General features: G+C 30.5%; 10 protein-coding genes across 10 annotated transcripts; 7 read left to right on the top strand and 3 right to left on the bottom strand.

Annotated features, from left to right (window-relative positions):
- Window positions 1-2,537: 2,537 nt before the first annotated feature.
- Window positions 2,538-3,515, top strand: GO595_003214 (uncharacterized protein; the record flags this gene model as incomplete). Its single annotated transcript, XM_067916210.1, has 1 exon — window positions 2,538-3,515. One exon carries the CDS (start codon window positions 2,538-2,540, stop codon window positions 3,513-3,515), a length of 978 nt encoding a protein of 325 aa, XP_067777015.1.
- A 366-nt stretch (window positions 3,516-3,881) lies between these two features.
- Window positions 3,882-5,372, top strand: GO595_003213 (alpha-amylase family protein; the record flags this gene model as incomplete). Its single annotated transcript, XM_067916209.1, has 1 exon — window positions 3,882-5,372. One exon carries the CDS (start codon window positions 3,882-3,884, stop codon window positions 5,370-5,372), a length of 1,491 nt encoding a protein of 496 aa, XP_067777014.1.
- A 2,853-nt stretch (window positions 5,373-8,225) lies between these two features.
- GO595_003212 (uncharacterized protein) lies at window positions 8,226-8,768 on the top strand (the record flags this gene model as incomplete). The annotated part of the gene is made up of 1 exon (XM_067916208.1): window positions 8,226-8,768. The coding sequence occupies one exon, from the start codon at window positions 8,226-8,228 to the stop codon at window positions 8,766-8,768; it is 543 nt and encodes a 180-aa protein (XP_067777013.1).
- A 357-nt stretch (window positions 8,769-9,125) lies between these two features.
- GO595_003211 (Integral membrane protein) lies at window positions 9,126-10,262 on the top strand (the record flags this gene model as incomplete). Its single annotated transcript, XM_067916207.1, has 1 exon — window positions 9,126-10,262. The coding sequence occupies one exon, from the start codon at window positions 9,126-9,128 to the stop codon at window positions 10,260-10,262; it is 1,137 nt and encodes a 378-aa protein (XP_067777012.1).
- A 638-nt stretch (window positions 10,263-10,900) lies between these two features.
- GO595_003210 (small GTP-binding protein) lies at window positions 10,901-11,491 on the bottom strand (the record flags this gene model as incomplete). The annotated part of the gene is made up of 1 exon (XM_067916206.1): window positions 10,901-11,491. The coding sequence occupies one exon, from the start codon at window positions 11,489-11,491 to the stop codon at window positions 10,901-10,903; it is 591 nt and encodes a 196-aa protein (XP_067777011.1).
- A 565-nt stretch (window positions 11,492-12,056) lies between these two features.
- Window positions 12,057-13,463, top strand: GO595_003209 (Serine palmitoyltransferase 1; the record flags this gene model as incomplete). The annotated part of the gene is made up of 1 exon (XM_067916205.1): window positions 12,057-13,463. The coding sequence occupies one exon, from the start codon at window positions 12,057-12,059 to the stop codon at window positions 13,461-13,463; it is 1,407 nt and encodes a 468-aa protein (XP_067777010.1).
- Window positions 13,464-13,836: 373 nt separating this feature from the next.
- GO595_003208 (Mob1/phocein family protein) lies at window positions 13,837-14,508 on the bottom strand (the record flags this gene model as incomplete). Its single annotated transcript, XM_067916204.1, has 1 exon — window positions 13,837-14,508. The coding sequence occupies one exon, from the start codon at window positions 14,506-14,508 to the stop codon at window positions 13,837-13,839; it is 672 nt and encodes a 223-aa protein (XP_067777009.1).
- A 4,757-nt stretch (window positions 14,509-19,265) lies between these two features.
- Window positions 19,266-19,565, top strand: GO595_003207 (uncharacterized protein; the record flags this gene model as incomplete). The annotated part of the gene is made up of 1 exon (XM_067916203.1): window positions 19,266-19,565. One exon carries the CDS (start codon window positions 19,266-19,268, stop codon window positions 19,563-19,565), a length of 300 nt encoding a protein of 99 aa, XP_067777008.1.
- Window positions 19,566-19,932: 367 nt separating this feature from the next.
- Window positions 19,933-20,478, top strand: GO595_003206 (zinc finger CCCH domain-containing protein 19-like; the record flags this gene model as incomplete). Its single annotated transcript, XM_067916202.1, has 1 exon — window positions 19,933-20,478. One exon carries the CDS (start codon window positions 19,933-19,935, stop codon window positions 20,476-20,478), a length of 546 nt encoding a protein of 181 aa, XP_067777007.1.
- Window positions 20,479-20,866: 388 nt separating this feature from the next.
- On the bottom strand, window positions 20,867-22,333 carry GO595_003205 (glucosylceramidase; the record flags this gene model as incomplete). The annotated part of the gene is made up of 1 exon (XM_067916200.1): window positions 20,867-22,333. The coding sequence occupies one exon, from the start codon at window positions 22,331-22,333 to the stop codon at window positions 20,867-20,869; it is 1,467 nt and encodes a 488-aa protein (XP_067777006.1).
- Window positions 22,334-23,917: the final 1,584 nt, after the last annotated feature.

Raw genomic sequence — 23,917 nt, 5'->3', positions numbered from 1 at the left:
GGCAATTTGTTGAACATACTTCAAATATTGAATTTTAATGTCATAATCTCTTCCAGTAATCTCAAAAAACCCTGGTGCGTTTTCATTATTGAGTGAAATTTGGATATCTTCAATTTTCTCATGTGTAGCTTGTGGAAAAAAACATTTTACTTTTATAGAAAGCTTTGGTATATATTGAATATAAAATTCAGGGAGAACATCAGCTGTATATTTTACATTTTTTTCAACAAATAATTTATGAGTTTTAAGAGAAACTGCTTTACTCGTTGATGTATCCAAAAATTCGATATCCATGCTTTGGATGTCATCGGTTTTGCTTTCCAAATAAATAATTTTGAATTGAATTGGCGTTTCATATTTAAGTTCAACATCATTATTATTTTCAAATCCCTTTGCTTCACTATAAAAGCCAACAATTTTTGCATATGAATATGATGAATCAAGTGTTTTTTTCAAAATCATTAAATTGCCTTCTTCTTTTAAACTAACAGCAACAATAAAAATATTTGAATCACTAGTTAAAATAATTTCTTTGGAAAATTCACAAGATACACCTTTTAATATAGTTAAGCTATGATCACAATGAATTTGTGAAAGAGAAATTAATTTCATATTATTATTAATTTGATTTGTTTCTTCTGAAATAGCAAAAAATGTTCCTGTAGAATCTTTTTTTGTTATATAAGCTTCAAAATGAACGAAAGGAGGAGAATCTAAATTATTTAATATAACACACCAATCAAATGTATTTGATACTTGAGGATGTTGGATATAAAAATCTTTTTTAATTATTTGTTTTAAATTAGAATTTATATAAATTGAACCAGAACTACTAAAATGATCAGCTCCTTTTTGAAATGTTTCAGTTAAAGGTACCACAACAAAAGCATGAGGGTTATAAGAAATAAAAGAGCTAATACTTTCACTTGAAGCTTTACCAATAAACATACATTTGTTCTCTTGTGATGTAAATCTCACAGAAAAAGGTTCTGTATATTTAGTTACAGTAGGAATTATAGGTAAACCCATAAATTCAAAACCTTTTGAGTTAATATAATTCCAAACACTACAATCAATTGATCCAAATAAGTTAGGAAATGTACACTTTTCATTTATTCCATAATTAAAATCTAAATCATAAAGTGAACCAAATTTAAAACTCGATTTTTTACCATCGACTCCTAAATTAACAATTATAGAAAAAGTTAAAGAAGGTTTATATCTAAACTTTCCTATTTTTTTATAATCAAAAAACTCAGATTTCATATCTAAATTTAAATCTGGATCAAAATCATGCATCAATGGTGAATATTTCCATCCATTATATGTTGTATATACACCATTTGCTTTTGTTCTAACTTTTAATTCTCCATAAAATTGAACTAACTTTGGGAAGTTCATAGTTATTTCCTTTGAACCAATTGCTATTTCAGTTTTAATATTAAAAGATAACATCACAGAATATACAAATATTGCTGATGAATAAACATTGATTTTTTCTTTAAAAACTTCTTTTTTATCCTTAAAATTTGCATAAGAACCAGCAAAACTCAAACCAGCTCTAATATTAGCTTCATAATCATAATTCACATTAATATAGTTCGTTCCAGAAAAAGAAACACCTATTGATGATTTTAGATCAATTTTATATCCATTTTTAGATATAACATTTACTCCCAAACTACCAGTTTCAGTATTATATTTATCACTAGTTTTATCATATCCGGATTCTGCTGTTGTATCACAAAATCCTGAATGATCATTTGTTATTTCGAAGCATGCCGAATTTACATTATTTTGATCACTAATACCAAATTGTATATTCGAAAATACACTCAGTAAATTAATTTCAGATGTGTTATAATATGAAACATCATTATTCTCCGTATAAAAGTTATCTACTTTATAAAATTTCTTTTTTTTCGGATCTACAAATACAACGTTTTCGTCAATGAGATTTTCATCTTGAACAATCGCTAATAGTTTACTTGATTTGCTATATGCATATCCGTTTAAACCTTTGATTCCTTTCCCACGTAATTCATGTCGAAGCGTGAATGAAATCCCATTTATTAAATAGTTTCCTGCATGCATTATTGGATGACTAGAGTTAACTTCAAAGAATTTACCAGAATTTTTAGCTTTCGCCTCAAGACAAGCAAGCTTATTAAAATTACACTTTGAAGAACAAATGGATAAAAGCAATATGAGCATTTGATATAAGAAATATTATAAAAAATAAAGGGTTCAAAAACCAAAAAGGTTATACAAAAAGAACGATACAGCAGAATTCACAAAAAAGTTTATCATTGCATAAAACGGAGAATGTAGTTTCATGAATTATTAATAGTCATTAAATAATCATTTTCAGTATCTAAGCATGTAAAATGTTTATATATTAATCAAAATTGTTTTATATACAAATTTTTAATTATGCTACTTTGCAATTCTAATTTTTTCATATAATCGGGAATTGTTGATTTGTGATATTGAAAAAGAAGTCATTAATTCGAACAAACATAGTCAAAATGATTCAGATGGAACCATTCGAACTACAATCTTTAACAGGTGTAGTGCATAGAGTGGTAAACGATGGAATTTATACCAACGATGTTTACAGACCATTTCCAACTCCAATTAATGATGTCGTTTTAAAAGCAGGAACTTCTTCATCAGGAATGTTCTTGTTTTTTATTGTTAATCAAAAGTTATTTTTCGGAGAAGTTGGAGGTGATTTAATTGAAGTCGAGGAGATAAGAATTGATGAAGAATTTGTTGATGCTATTTTTACTATTGAAGAATCTTTTCTGCTTTCTCTCTCTGCTTCTAATGCACTTTATATCTTCAATGTTAAGCCTTTTTTTCTTATACAAAATTTTTTCCTTAATTCACAGATAAGACCAGTTAGTTTTAGTTACATTGATCTTCAAAAACTTATTAATGTTAATTACGAAGATGAATCAACATTATCATTTAGTCTTCCAACTCCCATTATATCCAATGAAGAACAAATCTTAATTGATCCTATTCAACTCCCAAATATCATGGATGGTGAACAAGAACCACCTCCTCCACAAGAACTTATCCAACCTGCTCCATTTGTTACACCTGTTTTTCCCACATATGCACATTATGTTCGTCATCTATGTGATATCCATAAATCCCGAAAAGAGCAAATAATGCGTCGCGAACAAAATCTAATCGAAGAAATCAACAAATGTGAGCAAAGATGCGATAAATGCTCTTCAAGAATACGCGAATCTATTCAAAAAACGCAAGAGCTCGCGAAACGCTTAATTCGACTTATTGCAGTTCTCGACTCGCGCGACATGCTAAAGGATGAGAAGAAAAGGCTGAAAAAGTATATGAGCAAGATAGATGACTTTATGTGTGTTGATGATGTATCAACTGATGAAGTTGAAGCGATGATCCAATCACTGGATTTTGACCAAAGATTAAAGAAACTTTCGGATGCAATTCACCCTCCAAGAAAGCAAGCTGTGTTTTATTTGTAAATAAAATTGTTTGATAAAAGCAATTCATTTTGCCAAAACTTTTCGTAAATCGCATTGAGAAACACATAAATTTAATCAATTGGAAATAATTCATTAGTTTTTGAATACTAAAATATCATTTCGAAATAAATAATTACATTTAAATGTTAACAAACATTTTACATTGTACAAATAATATATTTGTAATACACTTCGATAGACAAAATGAAAAACAAACTGTAGGTTATATAAGTTTTTCTTCACATAATGGTAATGTGGGTTATCATCACGCACTTTTTTCATCGGTTCAACTTTTTGTTTGCTGGATTCATAAACATTGAAATTTCAATCTTCGGTTATCGATTGAGTGCTCTGGTCACATTTCAAATGCTGACTGCGTTCCTATTTACAAGCGCTTTAGCATCAACTGACAACCCACGTCTCCTTGAGGTTTCCACTCGCCCATACCTCTATCTCCTTACACAAAAGTATGGCAAATCTATCACAAAACTCCGTGACATCCCAACACAAGAATTTGATGACATGCAAAGCAAAGGTTATGAATGGGTTTGGTTCATGGGTGTATGGCAACTTGGTGATTATGGTGTTCAACATGATCGTACAGATGAAGGTCTCAGACAATCCTATAACTCAGTTCTTCCAGGCTGGACAGAAGAAGATGTCATTGGCTCACCATACTGCATTGTTTCTTACACATGCAATTCCGAAATTGGTACAGATGAAGATCTTACTTGGCTTCGTCAACAACTTAACAAGCGTGGCATGAAGCTTATGCTTGATTATGTTCCAAACCATTCTGCTATCGATGCACCAGAAGTTACAACAACACCATCATTTTACATCAGATGCCCACAAGGTGAAACACCAGATCCAAACATCTACATTTCCAACGGTATTGCTTATGGCTGTGGTGAATGGTGCTCTCCATGGACTGATGTTGCACAATTCAACTACATGGATACAGAATTCCGTAACAGTCGTATTCAAGTCCTTAAGAAGATTGCCAGTCTTTCTGATGGCTGTCGTTGCGATATGGCCCATCTTATCCTTAATGACAAATTCTGGAGTTATTGGCAAAGACAATTAGAAGCATATGGCTACACCAAACAAAGCACCGAATTTTGGGCTGATGCGATCTCTGCAGTTAAAGCTGAGTATCCAAACTTTATATTCATGGCCGAATCATATGGTGATGTTCTTCATACATTACATAATTGCGGTTTTGATTACACCTATGATAAAGATCTTCTTGATAACCTTAGAGATGGTAATGTCTGGCAATTCAAGCAAACAGTCTACAACACAGATTTATCATATAAGAAGAGACTTGCACATTTCACCGAAAATCATGATGAACCAAGGTCAATAGCCAACATGGGTGGCAACGTAGAGAGAGCAGATGCCGCTGCGGCCGCCCTTTTGACTCTTCCAGGACTTCGATTTTTCTTCCAAAACCAAAATGATGGCCTGACAAAGAAGCTTGATGTGCATTTACGACGAGCGGTTTCCGAGTCACCCAACAGCAAAGTCCAATACTTCTATAACAAGTTATATTCAATCCTTAATATGGAAGCATTGAAGACTGGTGACTTCACAATGCAAACAATCACCGGATCGGATACAATATTAACATGGAAATGGGTTAAAGGTGATTCTCACGTTTTAGTAACAGTCAACTTTAGTCCAAATCAAAGCGGAGGTTATATAATTTGCTCTGACGCTCCTTTGTCCGGTTCTACAATCCCTGTAAAGGAAATGATCAACGATGTTGTTTATGATCGTGATCCAAATGAAATGAGGTCTAACGGTCTCTTCGTCCTTCTCGACGGTTATCAGGTTCAAATCTTTGAGTACTAAAAGCTAAGTCTGAAACATTGTTTTTGAGTGGAAATAATTGGCATAATTTGTGGTTTGACATCAATAAAATCTCTGAAAAAGCAAAATACGATAAAATGCGCCTCAATTGAAACGATTCACTCGGAACCGATCGTTTTACTTTTGATTTTTGACGAAACCGGAAACTGCGGTGTAGATCGATTCACTTTTTATGGAAGTAAATGCAAATCAAAACGAATGGGAAATGCTTCTGTCGATTGAGCATACAGTTTTTAGTTTGAGTAAACAGAATATCACGAATTCTGCAAATTCGATGCTTATCAAATACTATGTTATTTATCCATTATCTTTTGATATAATAGTGAGCCAAATGATTATTAAATCATTTGCTATAAAAATGAAAGATTTTGATATATACATTGATTTAATTCAGGAAATTAAAGAATTTGAAAAAAATAATCAAAGTAAATATAACATTATTGATATATTCATCAAACAACTTCTACAAAATAAACATGAACAAGAACGGAATTATCTTCTCGAAAAGATGATTGAATTGAATTTAAAACAAATAATACAAAATGATGAAATAGAAAAGCTTCAAGAAATATCATCACAAAATAATTTTGATTTTAACCAAATAATTGAGCCATCACTTTATGAAAAATTTGATTTTATTAATAATTGGCATACTACATTAATTGATTATGCAGCATTTTTTGGATCAATTAAATGTTTTAAATATCTATTATTAAATGGCTCTAATATAACAAATGCTGCAAAATATGCAATTGCAAGCGAGAATATAGAAATAATTCATTTATGTGAACAATACAATTCATCGTTTCAAAAAGCATATGAAACAGCAATTAAATTCCATTTAAATGATATATTTAATTATCTTTATGAAAATAAAATTATTCAAATAAACGATTTGGAACATTTAGGAAAGAAATGTATCGAATATCACAACTATGAAATTTTTGCATTTTTACTTGAAAATGGAATGAAAATAAGTGATGATATAATTTATTTATCAGCAAAAAATGGAAATATACTTCTTACTAAACATTTTCTTAAAACTTATCCAATTCCAAAGTATATTTTATTTAGTGCATTAAAATCAGAAAATATTGAACTTTTTAAATATATTTCGGAACAAAAAGGAATTGATATAAATAATGGTGATATTTAATAGATAAATTTAAAATATTTAAGTAATATTTGGAAATTATTTATTTTATTTTATACACCACTTCTTTACGCATTTATAAAAAAACAAGTTGAAATGATTAAATTACTTATTGAACAAAAAGGTATTAATGTAAATGTTAGAAATGTTTATTTGTTTAATATCCTAAAAATCTTTCGAAACAACATTTAGAAATCATTTGATTTATTTTATACACCACTTCTTTACGCATCTGATGAAAGGTTACTTAGAAATAGTTAAATTACTTCTTGAAAAGGATGGAATTAATATTAATGCAAAAAATATATGTATTTTTTGCTTGAAATTTATTTTAATATTTCATTATTTAGATCTATTATTTGGAAATATATCAAATCATTTAAAACAGCACTTATAATTGCATCAGAAAAAGGTAATGTAAATATAGTTCAATTGCTTCTTAAACAAGAGAAAATCGATATTAATGCTGCAGATATTTATTTGTTCTAATTAATGTTTCAAATAATAATTTTCAATTTTACGATAAAATTTAGAAATTATTCACATTATTTAATACAGCACTTATTATTGCAACTCAAAAAAATCATATTGAAGTTGTTAGGATACTCCTTGAAAAAGAAAAAATTGATGTTAATGCTCAAAATTTTTGCTTGTTTTATTTAATATTTATTAAGTTAATATGATATATTTTAAAAGTATTTGAAATTTATTCAAATTATTTTTGACAGCACTTCTTATTTCATCTTTAAATGGATATATAGAAATAGTTAAATTACTTCTTGATCATAAAGGAATTGATATCAATATCGAAGGTATATGATTGCTTTATTTGATATTTATTTAAATAATTTTTTGTTTTTAAACTATTATTGGAATTTATTCTCAAAATTTAAAACGGCTCTTATGCATGCATCAGAAAAAGGTTATGTAGAAATAGTTCAACAACTTCTTAAACAAAAAGATATTGATCTTAATGCTAAAGATATTTATTTGATTTAAATGGAATATATTCATATAATTTTTTATTTCAATTTAATATTTGGAATTTTTTATTATCATTTGAAACATCACTTATAAAAGCATCTATGAATGGACACGTAGAAATCGTCAAATTACTTCTTGACCAAAAAGATATTGATATTAAAGTTAAAGATGTTAAATTATATTATTTGATATTCATATAATTATTTTGAAATTTTTAAACAATTTTTGATAATTAAACTACATGTTTAAAACAGCTCTTATGTATGCATTAGAAAATGGCAATACAGAAATAGTTAAATTAATTCGCAAGGAATCTTTATAGTAGAGAAAATGCTATTATCTTAAAAAGAAAATTCACAGATTTTTAGAATCATTAAAAAAAAAATTATACAAGAAATATTTTTACATTTTATTGTTTTCGATGTGTTGAGTTGTTAAATGCATTTTTACAACAACTTCTGTGTGGATTTTTTCAGCTGATAGAACCAATTTTACATAATAATTAAAATAAACGGCTGCAATAATTAATTCTAAACGCATGGTAAGCAATGAATTCGTTTTTAGATAAAGATACATTATTCGATCAACAGGTTTCTTCATTTCTAGAACAAAGTCAGAGACAATCAGCACGAACCAATTTAGGGGCATCTACGATCGGAATTACACAAAATTCGTTTATAGAATCGCTCAATCAAAGGATGGCAACAATCGAAGAACGACTTAATTCATGTGATTCGATATATAGATTAGCTGCTCAGACAAATTCAAAAAGAGAAAAAGAGAGAAGAGATCAAATCCAAAAGCTTTTAAAATATGCTCAATCACTTGAAGAAAGAATGATCAAAATTGAAGAAAAAATCTCAGAACTTCCTAAGTTGATTGAAACAGAAATTAAAAAAGAATTAAGTAATTATGATAACAATAAAACAATTTTAGATGAAATTAATACTAAAAAAGCAGACTTCGAAAATAGAATTGCAAATCTTGAAAAACAGTATGAAGAAAGAAATAAAAAGAACATAAAGGCATTAAAAAAATTAGCAATTGAAGCAAAGCTTGCACAAACCCAACAAGATGACGACCGTGTAGATGAAGCTCTTACACAAATTACAGAGATGAAGAGAAGACAAACAATGATTCTGGATTTATTAAATGCAATGCGTTCCAACGCGAATCAAGATTATGACGATGTCAATACCCAACTTTCTGGATTGTGGAACCAGCTATCCATAAAACACTAATGTCTTTTGTTCATTCTTAGAAATTCATTAGTAATGAGGTAAACATATATTTTTTTCTTGAAAGAATTGTTCTACAAAATTATATGAGAGTTTAAATTTTATTGGATTCGATACAAAATTAGTAAACTACATCAAATTGAAAATTTAATTTTTTGGAACACCATCTTAATTACACATTTTAAACTTCGAATATATAATGATTTAATGTAGATATACGATTATTTGATGATATTTTTCCAAGTCAACAAAACGATTTGAACCCCTTTTCATCGTTCATAACCGAACTTCTCAAAACATTCATCGTCCATCGTTTCAGTTGAGCCAGCCCAAAATTCATAACAACCGTTAGCAAAAAAGATGGAAGAGCAACCCAAAAAAAACTATGGCTACTTGATCGCTGTTGTTTTCATGCTTATTTTCGGAACATGTACATCCGTCCTAATGAAAGTCATGCTTACACTTGAATCACCAGGTTTCAAAGGCATTAAACATAATTTTGATAAGCCATTCATGCAATCATTCCTTATGTTCTTTGGTATGGCATTTTCTTATTTCATTTCCAAAGTTTGGGATCCAGAAAAGAAAGGTAAAAAACCATCAACATCATGGTCACAAAGGATCATCATTGCAATTCCAGCAGCCTTTGATCTTTTTGCCTCCACTCTTATGACATTTGGTTTAATTTACATCAATGTGTCTATCTTCCAAATGCTTCGTGGTTCCATGGTTATCTTTTCTGCCATCATTTCCATTCTTTTCCTCAAGCGTAAGATCCCAGGCTACAGGTGGTTTAGCATTTGCATCACCATTGTTGCTCTTGTAATGATTGGCGTTGCCGGAATGTTTGTTCCAGCTGTAACATCATCCAGTAGCGAATCGACTGAAACTACAGAATACTCTGCCACACAGAAACTTCTAGGTGCAGTTCTTGTTGTTCTATCCCAACTTGTTCAAGCCGCCCAAATCGTTACTGAAGAATATGTTCTCCAAGATGTCAACATGCCAGCTCTTGAAATCGTTGGCTGGGAAGGCATTTGGGGATTAGTTCTTATGATTGTTGTTGGATTTCCATTTGCTTTAATTGTTCCCGGAAATGATCCATCACCACTTGGAAAGTCACTTGAAAACTTCATTGACTCATTCATTCAGCTCTTCTCATCTGGGAAAGTTCTTGTTGTCTGCATATTCTTCATTCTTGCCGTTCTCTTCTACAACATGTTCGGAATGCTCGTCACCTCACATTCGTCCGCAGTCAACCGAACAATCCTTGAAGCCGCGCGTACATTGTTCATTTGGATTGTCACATTGATTTGTGCGTACGCTGGCGCTGGTTTCGGCGAACTTTGGGTCAATTGGTCGTTCCTTGAACTCGGCGGATTCTTCTTGCTCGTGCTCGCGACATTCATCTATAACGATGTGTTTAAGTTGCCTTTCTTTAAGTATGACCAAAATGATGACGAACAAAAGTTGGTTGAACCTTTGATGCAAGAATAAATCATATGAATGATTAACATTAAAATGGTTTTTATATGTTTTATGGATGGAAATGAATTGTTGCTCAATGCATTGTTGACTTCTTTACTTTTAATGATTAATGCATTTTAGTGTTCTCACGGAATGATAAATTATTGATAAAATTCACGTTAACGATATTTACAATTGTTTCGCATTATAGAGGAAATGGTGAATTCGAATATGAGAAGTTTTATATTTATTTTGAATATAAAATGTTATAAATTATTATGATTTACAAGATTTAATATGTTATAACAATTTTCTCATGAAAATTACATTACTAATAGTATTGTTTGTAATATGAAAAATCACATAGATCTTCACATTGATTGCCACTGGGTTTAAACCAAATTAAATGGAAATATCAAATAATAATAATCAATATTAAGTTGATGCACAATAGAAAAATATAAATAAATCTTTTAAATTCCGATTTAAAATCGATAATTTACATTTTTACAGCAATTTTTTTATAAATATTTCATCGTATTCTTACACATTTAACCTCAAAAAAATAAGTTTTTTGCATCAAAAGATTTTGTTGTTCATAAGAAGTATTTATTTAAATAAACTAAAACTATTTTATTAATCCAAATATGTATATAAATTTGGAAACGTCAGCACGCGCATGGCCTGTTTTCGTCCTTTCGTTCAATATCAGTTCCGTTGATTTCAATTTGCTTAAGTTGCAATTTAACAATTGTTTCTGCTAACTTTGAAAAAAGAGGATAAACCCCAAAACCACTCAAGGCTGATGTTTGCATTATTATGTATCCTCTGGATTTTGCCCAATTCTCAGCTTCTTTGAATGGAACCTGTGCGTTATTTGTTAGATCACTTTTATTTGCAGCCACAGCTATAATTGTAGAAGGTCCAGCAACTTCTGTTACGTCGCGGATCCATCTTTCTATGTGCTCATAGGAATTAATTGATGTTTGATCATATACCACGACTGCTGCTATTGCATTTCTGAAATATATTGGTCCAAGAGAACGAAATTTTTCTTGACCAGATGTATCCCAAATTTGCATTTCAACTTTTGTGTCTTCTACATCTTCAACAAAAATTTGATAATTTGATCCAATGGTACTTTGCTCAAATCTATTAAAAGTATGATCAACAAGCTGGTTCAAAATTGATGTTTTCCCAACAGAAGAATCGCCAACCATAACAACCCTTGCGTGTTGTACCTTTGGCTCCACTATCATTTGTCTTGATCTTAGTCATTTTTTGTAAACATTTCAATACAATTTTCGACCGTTATGATATTGCAATCAACTTACAGTCTGGTGTTTAAATCGATAATGATCGGTATTGAAATTTTGCAACAACTTTAAAATTACTGACTTAATAATAAACTAACGGAGTGCCATTTGTATTAACACTACATCAATAAAATAATTTTTTCGTCTATATTTATATCGAAATATGATTATTCCGAGTAATTTTAATTTTAAATTTTATGAAATTAATTTTTTTTAAGTTAAGAATATGATACAGAAACAACACATATTATTGTGAACATTTTCATTCCTATCCAAAATTCTAAAAATAATGCAGATGCACACTTGCCGTCATAACACATTTTTCCAAAAGTGACCACTTCTTTTGAGTTCAAATTCAGATATCTGAAAAAGTTGACAGATTTGAATGATCAATATGTCATGTGAAGTGTGTTGGAAGTTTATGTAATGTAACGGCCGCTGTCAATCTCGAACGGTTATTTTACGGTTTTCATCTGTATCTTTTTGAATGCTATCGTCGACCATCTGAATGCTTATCTCATTTTTCGAGCATTTCGTCTCGAGCATATGGTCTCAATCCCCAATGCATCTTTTTGTGGAGGTTGGCCTCATTGCCCTTATTGTTATTCTCCTTTTGCGAAAACCAGAACCTATTCATGAAGATGAATTAACAGAAGCCGAAGAAGACGAAATAATTTCCGAATGGAAGCCAAAGCCTCTTATTCCTGATCTTCCTGAAAACGAAATTGATCGATCTATATTGACAGAAAAGACTATTACATCTGGACCTTCCGATACAATCGAAGTTGATGGTAAGAGAATGATTAACTTTGGAACTCCCAACTTTTATGGATTGAACATGAATCAAGAAATCATCGATGCTTCACTTGCTGCTATTGACAAATATGCAGTTGGTGCATGTGGACCACGTCAATTCTACGGAACAATGGACGCACACTTAGAAGTCGAGAAAGAAATGGCCAATTTCCTTGAGGTTGAAGATACAGTCAACTATTGTTATCCATTTGCCACAACAACATCAATCATCCAAGCCCTCATCAAAAACAGTGATATCACATTTGTAGATGATGGTGCATGGTTTGCTTGTCATCTTGGTAGCGAATTAACACGTTCCAAAGTAATTTTCTATAAGCATAATGATTTACAAGATCTTCGTGAAAAAGTTGCAAATGCAAAGAACACATTCCCAAGATGGAGCAAATGCAATCGTTGGGTCATTACTGAAGGTCTTTTTATTAATGATGGCACTTTATTAGATCTTCCAGCTCTTGTTCAACTTCGCAAAGAATTTTGCCTTCGTTTAATCATTGATGAAACTTACTCATTTGGATCTGTTGGAAAAACAGGACGTGGTGTTTGCGAACATTATAACATTTCACGCGATTATGTCGAAGTTTCAATTGGTTCATATGGCCCAGCATTTGCATCATTAGGGGGCTTTTCTGTCTCCACCAAAGAGCTTTGTGCGCATCAACGTCTTGCGTCTCACGCCTACATCTTCAGCGCATCACCACCATGTTTCAACGTTGTAGCCGCAACCAAAGCTATTCAAATTGTTGAGAAGGATGGCGAACAACGCATTGAGAAGCTTCGTTCGAACATTCAATTGGCACGAAATGAATTGAATGGGATTAACGGTTTCAAAATTTTGAGCGATGAAATTTCCCCAATAATTCATTTGAGCTTAACCCAACATAAGGAAACAATTAAGGAAGAAGATGAATTCCTTCAAAAGTTTTGTGATGATTGTATGAGTGATGAAAAACCTGTCGCATTAGCAAAGGCAAAGTTTGTCAGGGCAAGAGATAAGAAGGCCGGATGGCCAACATTGAAGGTCTTCATTTCGCAGGCACATTCAGAGGAACAAATCAAAGAAGCATGCGCAACAATTAAGAAGGTTGCAATGAAAATATGAAGGAGCGAAAAGTAAAAAATTCTTTCCACATAAACATTTTATTAAAGCTTCACTTAATATACTGTTTGGATAAATGTTTCACGTGCTTTTGGACATTAATTTAAGGGACAATGTTGAAACGAACGATTGAAATAAAAAATTATAGTTAATGGTTAACAATGTTACAAAAAGTTCTAAGTGATAATTGTGATTGTAATAATTTTTTATTGTTCATTTTAATGAATATTTGCTGAAGAAAGCTTTCCCAAACACTTCAGTTTTTGAATATAAATCCGATGATTTTTCATTCATTCGATTCTATCGTTGGGATACCACTTTATATTGTGAGTAAAACAAAATCATTTTAAAATATTCATTGTTTAGTGAAAATAAGTTATTGTGGTTGTGGTTTTTCTTCTGCTGGAAGTTGAATATTCATTGCAGCTAAAACGGGGCGAAGCATTTCCAAATCTTGGGGTGAAATCATGTCATATTGGAGAGCAAATGTAGCGTAATGCCCAAATATTGTATTGATGACATTTTCAAATTTGAATTTTAAGATGTATGAAAAATGACACATGTAAAGATGAGCAAGAATTCTAAAGAGACGCCTATATGTTGTTCTTAAGATTTCCATTGCTTCCTCTGATAGTTTAGCTCCGCTTTCTTTTGGAAATAGTTTTGGATTTGAGAAATTTCTCTTTATGTATCTCTTTAAACTATTAAAATATTCCGGAGCAGAAAGCTGCACTGGCTGTGGTGTATCCGCATCTTCCCAAAAGTAATGATAATGAGGTCCAGCGTTAAACATTGGACAAGTATCGACTGTACAGAATAGTGAGCAAGATGAATATAAAAGTTCGACTCTTTCAAAGAAATCTATAGCGTTTACAATGAGCCAATCTGATAAAGTATGAGTTTTAGGTATTTGTATCATAGATTGAAAATCGGAATTCAAAGTTACACCAGTAACTTTCTCTAGCTGAGAATACTTCTTTGCGAGGATGACAACATCCTTTGAAAACATGACTGTCTTCACTTTAAGACTTCTTCTCCTTCCAGGCATTTATGAAACTTGTGTCAAACCGATCACTTTCAATAATTCAGTGAAATTTTTATATGATATGTGAATTTAGAAGAAAAAATGGAATTACACCCGATGTTCGGATGTATTGATAAAAAAGATGCAAAAGCAATCGCAGAAATTACAGTAAGATCTCTTTATAATTCTGATTTAAAAGAAAGACTTGTTGATGAAGATGACGTTGCTTTTAATTTCCCAATTTTATTATTCTCGTTAACTCTTACGGATACTGAGTATAAGAATCAACCAATCGAAATTTTGTCGAGATGGTTTGTAGATCCTTCAAAACCAGATGCTATACTTGATTCAGTTTCATACAATCGATATCTACAATATTTTTTCCGGAATTTACCGGTCGTATTCGAAAAGAAAGAAGCTCAAAATCCTAAAGAGTTTAATCTTATGGCTTATATTTATATCATTGATTTTGTATGTAAACTTTTCGGATCACCAAATCCCAATACCAATGAAATATATCCAGTTCCTTTTGATAATTGTACTTGGAATGAATGTCTCAATTGTCTATTAAATTGCATTGATTTCTTTATTCATAAATTACCTCATTCAGATCCCAATCAAAAGAACCAGCTTCTTAAAACCATTGAAGATACCTTTTTTTCGATTATCATCAACTCTAGTCTTAGTCAAAATGAGATTCAATCTCTCATCAAATCATTATTTTACATTTGGCGTAATGATCCGATGTCCATTCGTAAGTGGGAGCGCTTATTCCAAAGCACACTTCGCGCATTTGTAAATTCTGTCAGTGAATCTCACAAGCGAAAAGTGCCATTTTACATTTTGAATTCAATGAAATTCATTAATTCCGTTGATGAGTCCTATACTGACAATGTTCCATATTTAGCTGAATTTTTATATATTACCATGAAGTTTTTTAAGATGTTTGAAACTGGGCATAATAATCATCCATTATTTAAACCCAATTTACCATCGGAAAGTATTATCCATCTTATGCCTGATTGTATTTTTTTAAAGAGTTATACTAATTCTGAATATGTTTATCATCATTTTCGATTAATATTTAAGCTTATAGTTAATGGTAAATTATCGAATGAATCGTTAAATACATTTTTGAAATATTTTATTTATATATTAACAAGTCCAAACTTTAATTACTTTTCTATCATATTTTCCATATTTAATTATTCATCTAATTTCATTGCTAAATATCCACAACTGTTTAATAAAATGCTTTTACCATTGATAAATAAAATATCTTCGTTAAAGTTTAATGTGAATGAAGATAATTCATGTTCGAAAATCGATCAAAATTGGATAAATACATTTGCAAACATTTATGAGCTTGCAAACATCGAAGGGAATGATAAACTTAAAGGTTTAATATATGCAAACATCTCTAAATATTCGACGCCTTTCTTAACATTAAATGAAGAGCGCGCAAATAACTTTAGCGTGCAACTTTTGATGTTATTAATTTCAACAGGTGTTGGAAACTCATTCGAAATGTTAATAATGCATATAGACTGTAAAAACTCACTTCAAGCTAGAATCTATGAGCTATACGTCTTAGCTGTGGCACCATATTTTTCTGCTGCAATAATAGACAGTCTTCAACAATCGCGTTCATTAAGACAAATAATGAATTGGTTCAACGATAGAAAAACCGACGAAATCTTCACAATGTCCTTTTTGATAACTTTACACGAGCTATGTGGGAGAAAAGATTTAATAATGCATAATGAAAGAAATAACATTATTTTGATACTGGATTATATTAAGAGATTACCTTTGTTTAATAAGAAGTTTAAAACTATTATTGATTTCGCAGAGGTTTTACAATCAACATTAGTAGTACCTTCTATTTCACCTAAAAAAGCAAACGAGAAAATGAAAAAATTATTAAATGTGAAACATTATATAAAGGGAGATAAAATTTTGACTTTAGGTGAAATGGAAGATGATGGTAAAATTACTTTAATTGTTAGAAGTTGTTATGGAATTTCAACATTTGATATAAACGAATTGAAAGATATACAAAAAGAGCCTTCTGAAGAAATTGCTAATTCGAAATATTCACATAAAAACGATTTAGGATTTGAAGAAAAGTTCGAACCGTTTGAGGAGTTTACACAAAAGTGCGAAAATTCAGAACGAAGTAAAACCGCTTCGTTTATTTTAAGCTTAGGAATTTATAATGAAGGTCCACAGTTAATGCTAATTGAAAACGAGAATATTCAAACGTTTTTGGATGAATTTGATACATATTGTAAGAGTTGTAAATTCCCGATACGTGTCACAAACTTAAATTCTAAAACAAATGCAATAATATCAGATGATATTGATGAGGAAGAACAATCATTAAGATATAAACAATTTAAAGAACATCTTGGGAAGTCATTTAAGATGTCATTTTGTAAATATGAATTTACTACTAATGAAGAATCGAACATATTAATAGTTTTTAATGAAACCGATAGATGTATCAACAAGAAGAACAAAGAAATCATGAAATATAAAATGGTAATTGATATATCACCCTTATATAAGTCATTAACTAAGGATACTCTATCTTATAAAATTAGAATCGCTTACACAAGTTTCATGGACGATAAGTTTATATCGCCGATACCAAAGAAAAAGTGGAGAATCGTGGCACCCGAAAACTTGTCAAAGCTTATCGGCGCGTTGTGCTTTTTTGTAAAGGCGCACGTTAACGAGGTGAATTCAAAGGATAACTCGCCTGAGATATATTGTGAGTTATCTTCGAAATTCATTCAGAATTATCAACAAAGAAAAGAATATTTAATAGCAATGATAGAAAAATTAAAACAAAATGCAGATGGATCTTTAAAATCTGTTCTATCACAATAAATTTATTAATGGAATTGAAGTATGTTTAATAAAAATTAACGCAACAAAAATTAATATTTTTTTTGATTAATATTTATAAATAATATAATATTTAATATTATAATAATTTTAATTATTGATTTGAAATTTCATTTTGAATTGTTTGCAATCTGTTGTTAATTTTTTTTATATTTATATAGTCTTTAAAATAGATTTGATAATATTAAAGAAAAGAAATAAATTTATTTCTAATTTATGATATTTTATTACGTGGTTTATCGAGAATTATCATCAAGTTTTAGGCGTTTGTTCAACTGACTAAATTTGCATTGAATTTTTTCTAATAAAAAGTGACGATGAATTTCAGTTGGATATTGTCGTTTTGTATTCAATGATAATTTAACCGTCGAAATTCAGAGAAAATTTTCGTTCTCAAAAATCAGTTCATGTGACCTCATAAACATTCATGCAAACAAGTGCAATCAACTACTTTAATATGCTAAGTGAATACGACCAAATGATTTACACAGAAATAAGAAACGCAATAAGTGCACCAACAAATAAGGACAAAAGAAAACAATGCATTGATGACTTTCAAGATATTCTTCAAGCAATAGAATTATTTGAAAATAGAGAAGAAACTGAACGGTGGAAAAGGTGTTTAGTTTGTGGAATTTTTCGGTATGATGGAGGATTAGCTGTGAATATATCACAATTGAAATGCTTAATATTTAAATGCAAATCATCTATAAATGGGTGGCTCAAGAAAATGGGATATGGAGTAATTGTTTCTAAAATTTCTGGAACAGAGCCTATTTTTGAAACAATTCCTTTTCTCAGAGATCATCCATCAGAATTAAAAAGATGGACATTAAGACTTTATAGAGAGCCAAAAGAAAATACATTAAAAGAAGGTATACCAAAAGAAAATATAGCAAAAAAATGTGAATCAAATATTGATTATATGCATGTAACTGAACCGGAAACAAATAATTTCCAATCAGCAAATGTGGAAATTTCAGCACCTGCTATTAATGATGACACGTTTTCAACATGGAATTCTGAACAAGTTATTGATGAGAATTTTTGTTTTGATGATTTCTTTTTCTCTTCGTGAGAATAAATTTTTAATTTTTTAATAAATAATTACGCAATAGAATTTTTTTTCCAATTTGATTAATAAGGCTGATTAATGTTCAAAAAAAAAAAAAGCCACATAAAAAACGGTTATATTAACGAACTCCAAACGGTCCAGTGCTGCTACATATCACATGATTATTTTTTTATTGACTTTGGCAGCAGCAGAGGAAAATCAAGACTCTAAAACACAAGGAAATCTGGGGGGTAACAATATTACCACGACAATTATTTTGGTTCTAATGCTAGTTACAATAATTTATTCTTTAGTATGGCTGGTATATATAAGAAATAATAGACCTTCAATTACATTTCATCATAAGGTATTTCTTTTGGCATCTGGTGCAACATTTTTATATTTATTATCATTGCTTATCTTGAATGTTTTTAAAATTCAAAATGACATAAATGTTTATATCATAATTGCAACTGTAGTGTTATGCTCATTATCTGATTCAGTAATCTACATTATACTTTCAATACTTCGATATCCCATTGAAACAGGTTTCTTAATCTTTTTAATAGTTTCAATTGTTTCATTGTTGCCATCTTATTTTGAATTTCGAAGACTTTTAAACAATTTACAAGGGAGCATTTTTCCATTCATTTTCAATTTTATGATTATCATTTTTCTTTGCATTATTATCGTAATAATTGGGTACAAAGGCGATCCGCATGAAGGTGCTGAAGGATCACGCCGTTCAAAATTATTTTTAACTTTTCTAATCATCACTGCATTATATATCATCTCAACTTCAATTTGTATTAAAATGCCAGAGCTTTCATGGGTAGAAAGTGTTATTCAACCCACGTATAATATTTTACTTCTTTTATTAAGTGGATGGTTTTATATCGGATTTAATCCACAAGGATATCAGCCTCTTAATGAACAGAAAGATAATAATGATGGATATGGACTTGGCGATGACTTAGTTTTCGAGTCTGGAAGCGGCGATATTCCGCCAATTCTCGTGAAGAAACAAAAGAAGAAACTTGATGATAAAAGTGATATATTTGATGATGTTGATGACTTCTCAGATAGTAGTTCTCATGGTGTGAAATTGGATTAAATTGTGAGATAAAACCATTATAAATAAAAAGAATATATTGTAAATTGTCATATGAGAAAATATTAATTTGAAGATTTGGAATATCAAAGTTTTCTGTATTTACAAGGAGAAGGATATTACTCATAAGTAAAATCAATATAAAAATGAATTCTCTAAATTAATTAAATTCTATGTTATAGAATAGAAGTTGATTTTAAAAATTCCAGATGAGAAATATGATCATTCTATGATATTTCACTTTTGGATTTTCTTATGAACCATATCCGTATATATTATTTTATGTTAATTATGCAAATATGATTGAAATCCAAATCTTTATAATAAAAATCGATATTTGGAAACCGTTGGCACTTTTTGCATAGCCGAAATGAATGCTTCGATTAAGTACACAAGAGATCAACTCTTAGCAATTTTTAACCAAAATCTCCCATTCCCTGAAGGGGCCAATCGCATACAAAAGGTAATATTAAATGAACCAAGAATACCTGCTCTTCTTCAACAACAAACTTTGAAATATCGATCTAACAAACCAAACCATAAAAAAATAAAAGCTGACATAAGCCCCACTAATACAGTGCCTACGCAACCAGCTCAACCAGTTATTCAAAATGTTCCAGTTTCCACACCAATGGCCTGGTTTTATCGAGATCCAACAGGAAAAATACAAGGACCATTCAAAATGCAAAAGCTAAGAGAGTGGTGGGAAAACAAACTCTTCCCAACAAATTTGATGATATCTACAAATGGTGCCGAAAATTCATTTCACGAAGTTTCATATTATTTCAAAGACATTTCAAAGGCTTTTTTATATAACCCAATTCTGTTTCCTTTTTTAGGGCCTGTTAGCCCACAGGAAGGTGATATTTTGCAAGATGAATTTATTAAATTTGAAAATAGCTTTTCTCAACAATAAACAATTTTACTTGTGCTTACAGCAATCACGTTTTGTTTTCGTTTTGTTTTATTTTTTAATATATGAAATTAAACACCAAAGTTCTGTTATTTTTCTCTTAATTATTTACACCGAACGAAACACTAAACAATAGAACATTAGCACATGTTCTATTTGATTAAAAAATAATTTCTAAGTAACCATGAAATTATATAATTTTTTTCGAATCACTTTTTCTCAAAAAAACAAACACACGAATGCCAAAAGAACAATGTTTTAATAAGCGCTAAAGTGTTATATTTAATCGTACGTCCAAAAATAAAATTTACGATTTGTATTCAGCCGATAAAAACAAAATAAAAAAGTGTCTACTTTTTGAGAACGAAACCTCCTTTTTACTTTTTTACTTTTAATCGTTCCACCTCAAAGATGCAATTGTTTTTTGTGGTATTGGGAAAGAGAAACTCTTTTTTCCATCGTTGACAGTCACATCGATTTCATTGTTGTTATCATTTTGGGCGACTAAAGCTAATGAACCGTCCGGGTTCTTGAATGCGGTATAATAAAGTCCGCTTGTCGAACCCTCATTTGTAGCTATACGTACTGCGCCATTCTTTATTACCTTAGCCAAATGTGACATTGTGTAGTAATGACTATTGTATTTCATATCGGAATAATTCAAATGATTAACATCAATGGCACCATAGCAATTGGTACAGCCTTTTGGACGGTATGGGCCATGCTGGTCATCAAGAAGAAGATTCCAAACGAGTACAACCTTTGTACCTTTGTTTAATGTGCCGATACCAACTTCGCGCATATTCCACATAAGGTCAGACTCGAATGTATACGACCATTCACCAATGGAAATTTCGGTGAAGTAAAGGTTCTTGTCTGGATATGCTTCACGAATACGATCTAATTCTTTCTTATCTCCTCCATAGGCATGATAAGCAGCACCATCGCAATACTTAGAAGCATCTGCGTCCTCATAGATGTGAAGTGGATAGCCATCTTGACTTTTGACATCATCATAATTATAATTATGATCAAAGACAATAATTTTGGTTTTGATGCCGTTGGTTGTAAATGCTGGACCAAGTGCATTCTTGATGAAGTCACGTTGTTCTTCCCAGCCCATGTAAAGTGAGGCACTATTTCCACTGTTCAAAACTTCGTTTTGAACTGTGATTGCATAAATGTTTATACCTTCAGCTTTCATAGCTTGTATGTATTTTACGAAATATGTTGCATAATCTTGATAATATTTTGGATGAAGATGGCCACCGAACCAAAGGCGGTATGGAATCTTGAACGTAAGGTCAGTGATTTTCATCCAGCGTGGGCATGTCCATGGTGATGCAATGATTTTGATATTTGGATTAATTGTAAGGATTTGTTTTAATATTGGAATAAGATCACGCTTATCAAGTTCATGAATTGCAAAGTTTTCGATACCTTCTTTATCACAATATGTGTAATCTTCTAATGAAAAATCAGAACAACCAATAGAAATACGAATTGCTGAATGTCCCATTCCATTAACTGGATCAAAGGTTTTAACAAGAAGATTATGCCTTGTTGTTTCATCCATTTTAAGAAGGTTATATGCAGTTGAACCAGTGATTGCACAACCAAATCCATCAACAGTTTGGAAAATTTCATCTGGATTTAATGTTACATCGGCATTAGAAGCTCCCTTCTTGTATGTGTTGAAATTAATTGGAATTTTTTGAAAAAGAAGAGATTGATCAGCAGAAGTAAAATATGCTTCTATCTCAGAATTTGGAACATTTGAATTAAGTGATGGCCTTCTTGAAGGGCGCATATCAATGATGGCAGAAAAGAGCCCAAACACTAGAGAAGCAAACCCCATCGTTTTGGATTAGAACCGCAAAATCGCGTTACAATTCTTTTCAATTTTTCTGAGCACTTAAACCGGCACGATGAATATTTCTGTAACAATGCATTCATCATCTTTTGACTTGTTTCATGGATTGATTGAGATTTTTAAGTTGATTTAATATTATTTTGAGTTGATTTTGAATACTTTGGGTGATATCATTACTCTCTTATTAATAATAATCCATAATAGAATCAGTTAAATTGTAATCATGGATTTTTTTATTCCTATTTTATTTTTATACTGCTCAATAGGTTAAAATGAAGCTTATTCATGTTAATTTTATTGGTTGATTTAAAAATTTATAAAACAAAAATTAGATGTATTTCAATATTAAATTTATCGTGTTTCAGGGCGCCCTTTACACCAATGGAAATTTGATAAGCATTTTAATCGTCTTCAGCATTTTGATTCAACTGTATATAAATTTCGAAAGTTCCTTTATGCGTTTCCAAAGGCTGAAGAAGCACAAACAAGACATGAAGAGAAATTATTAAGAAGCCTCATGAAAGAATTTGAAGAAAATTATAAAATTTGGTAAAAATTTTATGCATTTAATAATTTGTTTTTCTTCATTTGTTTTATGCATTCGATGCTTAAAAAGCTGTAGAATATCATGAAGAGAAATAATTTTCACAGTTTAATACATATACTCTGCACAATTCATGTTGATTCTGTCGTTTCTTTATTTCGAAGCAAATTATCATTGATACAAAAGATTAACTGTTAGAAGTTGTAACACTTGCCTAATTTCTCTTGTGTATTAAACATCATGACGTTTTTTGGATAAGAACGAAATTGTGAAACAACGAACATTTTTTTTTGATAGGTATAAGATTTTTTTATGTATCAAAATTGACTTCTCATAAATTGTAGTTAGCATGATTCTGGTGGAGTGAAAAAACCGCGAATTTCTCAGAAAATTTGAATAGTTTCTGTATTGTCAAAAAATTTTTTGAGTACTCAATGCGATCACACATATTTTGTTTTTGTTGCCATGCAAACGCAAGATAATAATAGTGATACGCATGAAAATCAAAGTGTAAATCATACATGCGAATATACGATTATGAAGTTCCTGATATCAATTCAAGATATCTTATTCAATTTAACAGAAGAAAAGATTGAATTATCAGTACAACAATCAATGGAACTGTTTGATACAAATTATCCATACACATATAATTCTATTATATGTAATTTAATTTACAATTCATTTTATTCACAAAGGAAAAAGGTTTGTATATACTTAAAATATTTAAGAGCAATTCAAGCAAAAGAAAAAGAAGTAAATGCAAGTCTCCCAAATATTCTTAAGTGCTTTAAGCAGTATATATCTAAAGCCAAAACGAAAGAAGCAGATTACCTAATTAAGGAAATGAATGAAAATAATTTTGATGATTTATTAAGCGAAACTTTTTCGGAAAACATTAATAGAAATGATATCATAAAAATAATTAGAAACGACGAAATAGAAAAACTTCAAGAAATATCATCTCAAAATGATTTTAATTTTAATCAAACAATTGAACCATCACATTGTGAAAGATATTCTTT

This window comes from Histomonas meleagridis, assembly GCF_020186115.1.
Source record: "Histomonas meleagridis strain 2922-C6/04-10x chromosome Unknown contig_20, whole genome shotgun sequence".
NCBI lineage: Eukaryota > Parabasalia > Tritrichomonadida > Dientamoebidae > Histomonas > Histomonas meleagridis.
This window is presented reverse-complemented; position numbering and strand designations above follow the sequence as displayed.